The sequence below is a fragment of the Pan troglodytes genome, chromosome 18 (genome assembly GCF_028858775.2).
Source record: "Pan troglodytes isolate AG18354 chromosome 18, NHGRI_mPanTro3-v2.0_pri, whole genome shotgun sequence".
Taxonomy (NCBI): Eukaryota; Metazoa; Chordata; class Mammalia; order Primates; family Hominidae; genus Pan; species Pan troglodytes.
The window spans coordinates 68,083,352-68,095,726 of NC_072416.2; the positions used below are offsets into that span (position 1 = coordinate 68,083,352).

At 44.8% G+C, this 12,375-nt stretch overlaps 1 protein-coding gene across 8 annotated transcripts in view; it reads right to left on the reverse strand.

The window, feature by feature from the left end:
* The window catches only part of LOC100609914 (putative pyridoxal-dependent decarboxylase domain-containing protein 2), a 66,690-nt gene that overhangs the window by 20,061 nt on the left and 34,254 nt on the right, over nt 1-12,375 (reverse strand). For 6 of the 8 annotated variants that reach the window (XR_010152402.1, XR_010152401.1, XR_008540057.2 and 3 more), the window contains 5 exons: nt 9,064-9,148; nt 8,108-8,156; nt 7,854-7,955; nt 6,299-6,424; nt 2,537-2,587 (listed from right to left, as the gene is read on the reverse strand). Coding sequence is in view for 4 of the 8 variants with exons in the window: in XM_063797348.1 (XP_063653418.1) it covers nt 2,537-2,587; nt 6,299-6,424; nt 7,854-7,955; nt 8,108-8,156; nt 9,064-9,148 (413 nt within the window). In the remaining 4 variants the exon portion in view is untranslated. The remainder of the gene's footprint in view (nt 1-2,536; nt 2,588-6,298; nt 6,425-7,853; nt 7,956-8,107; nt 8,157-9,063; nt 9,149-12,375) is intronic. The other 2 variants (XR_010152404.1, XM_063797350.1) reach the window with 1 other exon arrangement.

Here is a 12,375-nt window from a genome sequence, read left to right on the forward strand (position 1 = left end):
AATATTATGATCATCTTTTCATTCTTTGAACTCAGTGGTCTCAAATGTCAAAGTGTGTAAGAAATAGTATACAGGGTTAGAGACACTTCTGGTTCTAGTAACATGATAGACTGAGTGAACACTGAAGTTGTCAATTCTGAATATCTGAAATACTGGATTAAATATAACCAAGAACCAAAAAAAGGTTGAACCATGGCTGGGCTCACACCCAAAAAAAGGTGAATCCACAAAGAAGAGGAAACAGAAAGACGACTGTAAGCTGAATGGCAAGGGATGGGAGCATGTCTGGGGCCTGGCACTGGGCTTTCAGGGCTAGGGTCTTGGGTGTTAATGCCCAGGTGAGGCACAGTGGTGAGTCTGTGTAAGGCCTTTACAAAGCTTCTATAGGAAAAAACAAACAGATTTGATTTCAGATAGTAGTAAGAGTGATGAAGACAACCCAGGGGGATGGAGTGATGTCTGACGGTGGGAGATGATCTTAGGGTGGCCAGGAAAGGCCTTTCTGAAGAGGTGAGATTTGAATTAAGATCTGAAAGATAAGAAACCAGTCATGAGAAGAATTGGGACTGGGGAGGCTGGGCGCTTTGGCTCACGCCTGTAATCCCAGCACTTTGGGAGGCTGAGGCGGGTGGACCACGAGGTCAAGAGTTCAAGACCAGCCTGGCCAACATGGTGAAACCCCATCTCTACTAAAAATACAGAAATTAGCTGGACATGGTGGCATGTGCCTGTAATCCCAGCTACTCAGGAGGCTGAGGCAGGAGAACTGCTTGAACAGGGACCCAGGAGGCGGAGATTAGAGTGAACCGAGATCGCACCACTGCACTCCAGTCTGGGCTACACAGTGAGACTCTGTCTCAAAAAAAATAAACAGAAGAATTGGGGGTGGGGGGTGGGAAACAGTGTTTCCAGGCAGAGAGAACAGCACGTACAAAGGAGACTGTTGGGAGGGTTAAATGAAATAATTCATGTAAGGTACTTAGTACCACACATGAATTTCACAAGCAGCAGCTGGGATGGTGGTGATGGTGATGGTGATGGTGATGGTGATCATGAGGACTCACAGGCCATAATGCCTCATGGTGTTAGCCAATTATTGTATCCTCTACTGAAAAAACAGCCATTGGAAGAAGGGACAGAGCAGGCTTTCTGCCTGGGCCAGTGTGGCCTACAGAGATGCTCCAAAACAACTGGTGATTAACTAGCACCACTGGGTCCCCCAATTTGAGAATAAGGGAGCAGCGATGATTGAGGAAAAGCCAAGTGCGCTCAACATGGCAGGGGCAGGAAAGCAGACGGGCCCAGCACCGCCTGGATTCTTAACAGCTTGCTCAATCTAGGCCATAATTTGCTTCTCTGTTTGCTATCAGAGCAGACCAACCAGCACACTTTCATTTGACAGTCAGGCTTGGAAAGAAAATGACTCAATGTCACAGGGCCACCCTGTGGCACTGCTCAGAGCAGAGCCCAGGCCTCTGAACTTAGATTCATCCCTTCTGCTTCTCCAGTGGTCCACTTCCTCGTCCAAGGATAGAACCCCCACTGAGCTAGAACTCGGGTCAACTGGCTCCAGACTCCCACTTAGAAGGCAGAGTAGCCACACCCCCTTCAACCAAACCATGTATTTTTTTTTCTTCCTTGAGACAGGGTCTCTGTCACCCAGGCTGGAGTGCAGTGGCGCAATCTCGGCTCACTGCAACCTCCGCCTCCCGGGTTCAAGCAATTCTTTCACCTCAGCCTCCCCAGTAGCTGGGACTACAGGCATGTGCCACCACGCGCGGCTACTTTTTGTATTTAAACCAAACCATGTTCTAAAAGAAAAATAAACCTACTGACTTGAACCCCAAATACACTCAAATGTTAGTTTTAAACTTAAGCATACCTTGCAGAATTGTCAAAGAAACACTCAGTGAACCTACTTAAATCAGAATTTGACATATATTTCCTGAGGTTCTAAAATACAATGAAGCAAAACACAAAAACTTTCAAACCTGAACTGATCCTCATTCTCTCCTAAGTCCTTATTTCCTTGTCTAGTTATGCCTAGGGAACGATCTGTTGGATTCACTTCAGGAAGATATCAGGAGAAGACAAGAGCAGGGCCATTTGCTTTTCTCTTTCTCCCACTTCACGCAAATGAAAACTGATGGCAGAAGGTTGCAGAAAGAGAAGCCCAAAGCATTCTGAGGCACAAAGTGAGTTTTCATTTTGGGAAGAGGAGTGTGCCCAAGGCCTTGGGCAGCTGAAGTCAATGGTGTTTATCTTTGTGCAATTCTGAACTTAAACCCAATAAATGAAGTACATGAAAAGCACCATAGGAATTAAACATTGTATGGTTCAAATTTCTTCGCTTCAGGCTCACTGTATAAATACAGGCAGTTTTTTTTTGTTTTTGTTTTTTGTTTTGTTTTTTACTGGAGCTGCCACAATTCCACTGAAATGTGGAGAAAATCATTCTAAAGTTCTAAAATCATTCTAAGTTGCTGAAGTTCAAAAAAAGTTATATTTTGAAAACAGATGAAATTATATACTATACCAAGATTTTGATGTAATTCACTTTCTTCAAACTTTCCTGCAACCATTGACTCTGCAAATGACAAAAAATAACACATGTAATTAGACGGACATGGGATATGAAGAAGTGGTTTTCACCAGGGGCTGTGGAGGTCTGTGAACACGGATGTCAGGCAAAGTCACCTGCCACTTGGTGGTTTCTAAGTTCAGCCACCTGTTTTTGTATTTCAACATCTGGAAATATTCACCAATCTTTCATTTAAAAGTTACATGTAGTAATTCAAGAAAAGCAGTTTCTAATAAGACACGGAAATCTGTTGTATTTGCAATGTAAGTCTGTCTTTCATTCAAAAGCTACTGAGTATAAACACGTGCAAGGCACAGTACCGAACACTAGGGGAGACCAACGACAAATGAGAGGATGCAGCACGCTCAAGAGCTGGTGATAAGAGCACAGTGCTGCCACTCATCACCTGCAGGACCACGGATAAGTCACTTCATCTGCCAGTCACCGGCTATGTAACCTGTCTATGCTTCAGTTCCCTCAATTATAAAATAGGGAGGACAGTATGTATCTCACATTGCTATGAGGAGTAAATGAGTTGATATGCAATACAAGAAGTGCTTAGAAACAGGGTCTAGAATGTAGTGTCATTAGACTAATGTCTCAATCCCAGGTCCCTCATCACTAATCATATCTAACTCATGGGATTGGAGTATATTAATTCAACAGATATTCACTGAGTACTGGACAGTAGAAAGCCCCTCAAGAAATTCCTTTTTTTTTCCTTAAAGAAAATTAATTCTGAATACACTGTCATCAGTGGAACTGACATTCTAGTGAAGTTGCAGGGATCAAATGAGATGATGCATGAAAGTACTTCATGGTGCCTGACACTGAGGTGAATGCTCAATAACTACTGAAGACGAGAAAGGAGAGAGGGAGAAGAGAAGGAAGAGGAGGCGAATGCTGATTTACGCTCTCAGGAAATGTATGCTCCACTGTGGACTATAAGGCATGGCTATATACAGATCACCATGTCTGCTAAATGTCCATGCAGTTTAACACATGCATTGATTAGCCTTTGAGTCAGCAGCAGGACAGCATTCAAATCCTCAGGAGTATACGGTTCTGCCTGCAGGAAGATGCCAGAGCTGTGCTGACCTCAAGGGTCTGGTAGTTAATGGCATCATTCTCCTGCACTCCATAGCCACGGGAAATTGAAAAAATCTCCCGAGTGCCCAAGCCATCTCTAAACTAAGTTACTAAGGCTTCTCTTTCCTAAGAACCACATCTCAAGAAGTGAGCTAATAGCACAGTGAGACACTTTTCAAAAAATGCAGTGCTTTTGTAAACATAATGAGCATCAATCTTTTTTTTTTTTTTTGAGACAGGGTCCTACTCTGTCGCCCAGGCTGGAGTGGAGTAGTGCAGTAGTGCTATTTGGGCTCACGGCAACCTTGACCTCCTGGGCTCAAGTGATCTTCCCACCTCAGCCTCCTGAGTAGCTGGGATCACAGGTGTGTGCCACTACACCTGGCTAATTTTTGTATTTTTTGTAGAGACAGGGTTTCACCACATTGCCCAGGCTGGTGTTGAACTCTGGGGTTTAAGTGATCCACCTGCCTTGGCCTCCCAAAGTGCTGGGATTATAGGCATGAGCCACTGCACCCAGCCCAGAGCATACTTAAAACTGTTGAACTATCCTAACATATGATGAACGAAGGGACTACTGCTAGAGCACTACGCAAATACTTTTTGTGTGTGTGTGTGTGTGTGTTTTAGATGGTGTCACCCAGGCTGGAGTGCAGTGGCACGATCTTGGCTTACTGCAACCTCCGCCTCCCAAGTTCAAGCAATTCTCCCTGCCTCAGCCTCCTGAGTAGCTGGGACTACAGGCGCCTGCCACCATACCTGGCTAATTTTTGTATATTTAGTAGAGATGGAGTCTCATCATGTTGGCCAGGCCGGTCTCAAACTCCTGACCTCAGGTGATCCACCCGCCTCGGCCTCCCAAAGTGCTGGGATTACAGGCATGAGACACCACTCCCGGCCTATTTTTCTTTCTTTTTTTAAAAGACTGAGTTTCGCTCTGGCTGGAGTGCAGTGGCGCAATCTCGGCTCACTGCAAGCTCCGCCTTCTGGGTTCACGCCATTCTCCTGCCTCAGCCTCCCAAGTAGCTGGGACTACAGGCACCTGCCACCATGCCCGGCTAATTTTTGTATTTTTATTAGAGACAGGGTTTCACCGTGTTAGCCAGGATGGTCTTGATCTCCTGACCTCATGATCTGTCCACCTCGGCCTCCCAAAGTGCTGCGATTACAGGCGTGAGCCACTGCACCTGGCCACCTATGTTTCTTAAATATAGAAATGATACTTGAGGAAGTGCTAACTCCCCAAGAATATATTTACAACAAAGATTTCAACCCATGTGCATAACTTACTATATGAACAGACACTACTGCAAGAGCTCTACCTGTATTCGTTCCTCGAGCCATCCTGGCAATCCTTGTCATATAATTTATATTTCACAGGTAAGAAAATGGAGGTGATGTGCTTCTGAGCTTAGGTAGGGCTCAGCTCTAACCCTGAGTAAACATGACCCTGTTTTTTGGCTTTTTTTTTTTTTTGAGACGGAGCCTCGCTCTGTCACCCAGGCTGGAGTGCAGTGGCGCGATCTCGGCTCACTGCAAGCTCTGCCTCCCGGGTTCGCACCATTCTCCGGCCTCAGCCTCCTGAGCATCTGGGATTACAGGCGCCCGCCACCACGCCCAGCTAATTTTTTGTATTTTTAGTAAAGACGGGGTTTCACCGTGTTAGCCAGGATGGTCTTGATCTCACGACCTCGTGATCCGCCCGCTTCAGCCTCCCAAAGTGCTGGAATTACAGGCGTGAGCCACCGTGCCCAGCCTGTTTTTTTGCTTTCTAAATGCTATGATCTGAATATTTATGTCCCCGCAAAATTCCTATGTGGAAACCTAATCCCAAATGAGTTGAGGCCTTTGGGAGGTGATTAGGGCATGAGGATGGAACCCTCACAAACAGGATTAGTGACCTTCTGAAAGAGGCTCAAGGGACTGTGCTCACCCCTTCTGCCATGTGAGGCCACATGCAAGGCACTATCTATGAGGAACGGGCCCTCACCAGAAATGGAATCTCCTGGCACCTTGATCTGAGACTTCTCACGTCCAGAACTGTAAGCAATAAATGTCTGTTGTTTATAAATTACCCACTCTAAGGTATTTTGTTATAGAAGCCTGAATGCTCTAAAACACTGAAATATAGCATAATTATATATTTTTCACAATTAGAACACACCTAAAATGGAGAGAGAATTAGAATTGTCCCCAAGAGCCCTGCAATTTGGAAACCCAAGCCAGCTGGTTTTTAAAATATCCATGCCCTCCATAACCACCCTGTAACCTTCCTATTCCCTCACCATAGTCAGTCAATCAAGGGGAACACTCGCTCCCCACCCCTCCACCTTTTGCACACTTCTCCACTCCTTGGAAGTCATCTGTGACTTCTTTTCTGATCCCATGCTGACAGTGGTGTTCCTTTTCATCTGATTTCATCTGCAAACAAATGCTGGGACAGACAACCCAGCACTTTCTCCCAGAACTTTGAACAAGAAATATTTACATGCAGGGCGATTAGTCTCTGGCTCACGAGACAGTCAATCCAGACAACACCACTCTGGATGGAAGGTACAGAAATGAGATGTTTTTCTGTCTCTGCTGTGGCCAAGGAGTCTTTCATTTAAATGTCAGGCTTCTACTCACCAGTTGACAGGCATGCTTGATCCTCTCCACAAACCCATCAAGTCCCAAGTATTGTAAAGATAACCACAGAGGCAGGGCACGGAGTTTGTCTGTGGGCTTATTTGATATAAGACCAGCAACTAAAGTCTAAAATAGCCAAAAGAGGTTTATTAATCAAAGCCATTGCAATCTCATAATAGAACTAACCAGCTACCATTTGCTACCCACTTAGTGTGGGCTAGATGCCATACTAGTCACTAGGCTTGCATTATCCATGTGATCTTCCAACAACTCTGTGAGCTAAGTATCCTAGGTAACTTCACTCAGAGACCTCGGTTTGTCCAAGGGTTCACAGCTCAGGAGTGGCAAAGCCAGGAAAAGCCAGTGGAAAACCCAGATGGGTCACATCCCAGAACCCAGGAGACTCCCCACTTCGAAGGTAGCTCTGAGCATCCTCAAACACCTGGTCATTATTAGCTGAGCAAGACAGCATTGTTTTAGCAGAAATCACTTAAACCTTATTTTGCACGCTGACCTATACTATCAAGAACCACATTATTATTATTTTTTGTGTGTGACAGGTTTCGTTTTCATTCTGTCACCCAGGCTGCAGTGCAGTGGTGTGATCATAGCTCACTGCAGCCTTGATCTCCAGGGCTCAATCAGCCCTCCCACATTAGCCTCATGAGTAGCTGAGACTATAGGCTCACACCACCATGCCTAGCCAATTCTTTGTTGTTGTTGTTGTTTTATAGAGATGAGGTTTCACCATGTTGCCCAAGCTGGTCTCAAACTCCTAGGCTCAAGCGATCTGCCTGCCTCAACCTTCCAAAGTGCTGGGATTACAGGCATGAGCCACCACGCCTGGCCCACAACTACGATTAAAAAAAAAAAAAAATGTGGCCAGGTGCGATGGCTCATGCCTGTAATCCCAGCACTTTGGGAGGCCGAGGCAGGCAGATCACCTGAGATCAGGAGTTCAATATGACCAACGTGGTGAAACACTGCCTCTACTAAAAATACAAAATAAGCCGGGCGTGGTGGCGCATGCCTGTAATCCCAGCTACTTGGGAGGCTGAGGCAAGAGAATCACTTGAACCCAGGAGGTGGAGGTTGCAGTGAGCCAAGATCATCTCACCATTGCACTCCAGCCTGGGGGACAGAGCGAGACTCCATATCAAAAAAAAAAAAAAAAAAAAAAGTTACAACCTATTGGACAATGTGGATCAGGAGGCTTAAAACTCCCCCACTCAGTCATTCCACATCTGGGAACCTATTCTAAGGAAATAATTAGAAACACAGAAAGACGTTCACTGCTCCATTATTTCAGTAACAAAACACTGAAAACATCCTATAAGTTCATAAATGGAGAATAATTAAATTGTGACAGAATATTATACAATCATAAAGTGTCATTAAAAAAAGTCTCACCTTACAAGTTTCTCTTTAAAAAAATGAAATAGAAGTGAAATTATGGGTATTTTTCACTTTTTCCTGTATTTTTCTGGATTTTGCCCCCAAAGCCAATAATGTGTATTAGCCACACCCACTCCCTCCCCAGTGAGGGGAAACTTACCAAGGCAGGGTCATCGTGTTTATACAGTGTCACCGCAGGAACAGCTGGCAAACCCAGCCACGGGCCAGGAGTCATCGTCATGCTATCACATTTGGCTGCAGCCTACCAAAACAAGAACAACTCTTTGTTAGATTATCAGAATACACAAACCTAACACCCTCCTCCATTCATAAAAACTGTGAAGAGCCAGGAGGGATTGAGTGATTTTAAATTCATTCTTAAAAACACCAATATTCAGTAAATCAACAACATACCAGCACTGATGAGGAGACATAACCCAGAGCCAATGTTGCCAGATTCACACTGGAAGAAAAAACACCAGTCTAAGAACTAATTATTTAATATTGCTTACTCACCATGTACTTAAAAAAATAAAGGCTGTGCTGTTGCAAGTTGACACTTAAGTATATTTTTAATGTTATTAGCTTTCATAACAGCAACAGAAGGTGTGCTTTATACATATGAAGGAAAATCCTGAAAATGCACTTTAATAAAAATGTGTCTCAGGAACTATCCCCGCTCATTTAATATAATGGGAGTATTATTCTCTTTCATGGATCTTATTTTCCAGTTTTATCATTCTTTACTTAGGGATCAAAAAGAAACCTCCCTGTATGATGTGGTGGATATGGGCTACTCTGGCTGCCCACGTCCGTTCCCCCTGCTTCTCTTAATGGCCCTACAATAGCCTTCTGGGGCGCCACCTCCATTTCTTCCAGCAGAACATGAGCTTTGTGGGGAGGAGACACCACTATCTGCTCCAGAGGAGGGCAAAGAACCTGAACTATCAGAGGATTACTTCTCCTTGGCCACAGTGGCTGGTTCAATATGAGACTTCTGTTAGGACTTCCAGCTGACCACGAAGCTGGAAAGAAGGCTGGAGTTTCTGCAGCTACTCTGCACTGTAACAGGAAGATCTGTCCACAGGTAGAGGAAACCAAGCCCAGTGCCTGTGACTGGGGGAGCAGAGGTGGGAGTAACACACTGGATCCTGGTTGATGTTGTGCCTGAGGCAGTCATAACACTGCTCTTTGTAGTTATGTGAGCCAGTAAGATCTCTTTGGGCTTAAGCCAATTTGGGTTATTTTGTGATCTGTGACCCAAAGAGCCCTTCGTGATAAATGTCACCAAAGTGAGAGCCTGGATGTCCTGTCCTCATGAGGACTCTGTGCAGGCCCGAATGGAGCCACCAGCCTCACCGCCGGCTTACCCCTCCACATGAAGCCATATGCCATACTGCTCACAGAGTTCTTTCAATCTCCCAATCTTGTCTGTGTGTCCTACTGCTGCCGTTCCTAGGATAAAACAAATCAGGGCATTAAAAGGAACAAATGTTTTCTAAGGCTTTATACCTTAAACACTTTTATACACATTATCGCCCTAGGAGGGAAGTGACTTATTATATCCCTATTTTATTGAGATTTTCTTTGTGGAAGGACTTAAAATCAGTGTTTGTGAGTTGACTTATTACAAGCTTTGAAGAGTATGTAATCTCTATTACATGTATCTAATTGTGTCATTGAAATCTTTTATATACTTATTTTCTATCTACTTGATCTGCTGACTCATGAGAAATATATTCAAATCTCCCACCAAGATTGTGGTTTGTCAATATATACTTGTGTTACATCAGACTTTTCCTTTAGCTTTCCTTTATATATTTTAAAGTTATGTTCACAAGCATTCATAACTGTTTTTTTTTGTTTTTTTGTTTTTTTTTTGAGATGGAGTCTCACACTGTCGCCCAGGCTAGAGTGCAGTGGCATGATCTCAACCCTGCAACCTCCACCTCCCAGGTTCAAGCAATTCTCCTCGCCTCAGCCTCCCAAGTAGGTGGGATTACAGGCGTCGGCCACCACGCCCGGCTAATTTTTTTGTATTTTTAGTAGAGACGGGGTTTCACTACGTTGGCCAGGCTGGTCTCGAACTCCTGACCTCGTGATCCACCTGCCTCGGCCTTCCAAAGTGCTGGGATTATAAGCATGAGCCACCGTGCCCAGCAGGTATAACTGTTATTTCTTTTAGGAGATTACATCTTTCATCAATATGAAGTCTATTTTATCCCACACTAATATGGCTATGGTACTTTCATTTTGTCAGCATTTGTCCAAGATAAACTTTTCCACCTTTTTATTTTATTGTCACTTCCTGGATTATTTTGATTTAGATATGCCCTTTATAAAAATCATATAGGTGGGCTGGGCACAGTGGCTCACACCTGTAATCCCAGCACTCTGGGAGGCCCAGGTGGGTGGATCACAAGGTCAGGAGATCGAGACCATCCTGGCTAACACGGTGAAATCCCGTCTCTACTAAAAATACAAAAACAAAATTAGCCGGGTGTAGCGGTGGGTGCCTATAGTCCCAGGTACTCGGGGGGCTGAGGCGGGAGAATGGCGTGAACCCGGGAGGCAGAGCTTGCAGTGAGCCGAGATCGTGCCACTGCACTCCAGCCTGGGCAACAAAGCGAGACTCCAGCTCAAAAAACAAACAAAACATATAGATGAATTTGTTTTGTTTCCACCCAGGTTCTTTGTAATACAGAACATGCATTCTGAAGCCAGCTTAAGCATATTAAGCACTTTCAGCCGCTCCCTTGGTAATTGATTGCACTACAGATTTTACTGGGGAGATCCGTTTTCAGGGAGAGCTTAGTTAAAACGTGGAGTCAGGCATTCCCCCAACCGTCCTAAATTTCCAGTTAGCAGCAAGCCAACTAAAAAGATTTCAAACCCTCACCAACGGCCTCAACAAACACAGCTAAAGAAAGTAGTTCTTTTGTAAGGTCTATGCCAGGAAAAGGGCTGAAAACTTTTCCCCCTCATACCTAAATCTACCTCAAATTAAAAAAAAAAAAAATCTTAACGGACACATTTAGTTTAGCTGAAACAAGATCAAATGTCAATGCATGGGCTGTGCCACAGGCTCTTCCAGCAAAATAAAAGGGTACTGCTGTGTTAGTGCCCGGACCGCATTCAGATTCTCTTTTCATATTTCTTGGCAACGTCTGGTGACTAACCCTTGACATGTGTCTTCTGACATCTGCAACATAATCACACTGGCAAGTCACTCAGTCACATGCAAACTGCAGCCCCTCCAGTTTATCATGTGATTGAATATGGGTGAATTTGTGTTTTTAAACAATAAGGCAGGAAGTGATGGTTTTCCTGTTGGCAATAAAGTGAATATTTATGTGGTTTTTCTATTTTGTCTTTTTTTTTTTTTGAGACAGAGTCTCACCCTGTTGCCCAGGCCGGGGTGCAGCAGTGCAATCTCGGCTCACTGCAATCTCAGCCTCCTGGGTTCAAGCTATTCTCCTGCCTCGGCCTCCTAAGTAGCTGGGATTACAGGTGCCTGCCACCACAACCAGCTAATTTTTATATTTTTAGTAGAGACAGGGTTTCGCCATTTTGGCCAGGCTGGTCTTGAACTCCTGACCTCAGGTGATCTTCCCGCCTTGGCCTCTCAAAGTGCTGGAATTACAGGCATGAGCCACCGCACCCGGCCTAAATAAGCAGTTTTATTGTAGTATGATTTTTTTTTTTTTTTTTTTTTTTGAGACAGAGTCCCTTTCTGTCGCCCAGGCTACAGTGCGGTAGTGCGATCTTGGCTCACTGCAACCTCCACCTCCCAGGTTCAAGCGATTCTCCTGCCTCAGCCTCCCAAGTAGCTGGGACTACAGGTGCACACCACCACACCTGGCTAATTTTTGCATTTTTAGTAGAGATGGGGTTTTACCACGTTGGTCAGGCTGGTCTTGAACTCCTGACCTTGTGATCTGCCTGACTCAGCCTCCCAAAGTGCTGGGACTACAGGCATGAGCTGCCATGCTCGGCCTATTGTAGTATGGTTTACATGCAACAAAACTCACTCATGTAAGTATACGGTCCAATGAGTTTTGACAAATATATATAGCATGTAACCATCAACACAATCAAGATGCAGAATACTTCCATCAATCCCCAAATCCCATCAACCCCAATATAATTACCCTTTCCCTGACTCCTCACTGGCCCTGGAAAATCCTGATCTGCTTCTGTCACTGTAGTTTTTTGCTTTTTTTTTTTTTTTTTTTTTTTTTGAGATAGGGTCTCACTCTGTCGCCCAGGCTGAAGTGCAGTGGCACAATCTCGGCTCATTGCAAGCTCCGCCTCCTGGGTTCACGCCATTCTCCTGCCTCAGCCTCCTGAGTAGCTGGGACTACAGGTGCCCACCACCACGCCTGGCAAATTTTATTTAATTACTTATTTATTTTTTATAGAGACAGAGTCTCACTCTGTCACCAAGGCTGGAGTGCAGTGGTGCGATCTCACCTCACTGCAACCTCTGCCTCCCGAGTTCACGCCATTCTCCTGCCTCAGCCTCCCAAGTAGCTGAGACTACAGGTGCCCACCACCACACCCAGCTATTTTTTTGTATTTTTAGTGGAAACGGGGTTTCACCATGTTAGCCAGGATGTCTTGATCTCCTGACCTCATAATCTGCCCGCCTCGGCCTCCCAAAGTGCTGGGATTACAGGCTT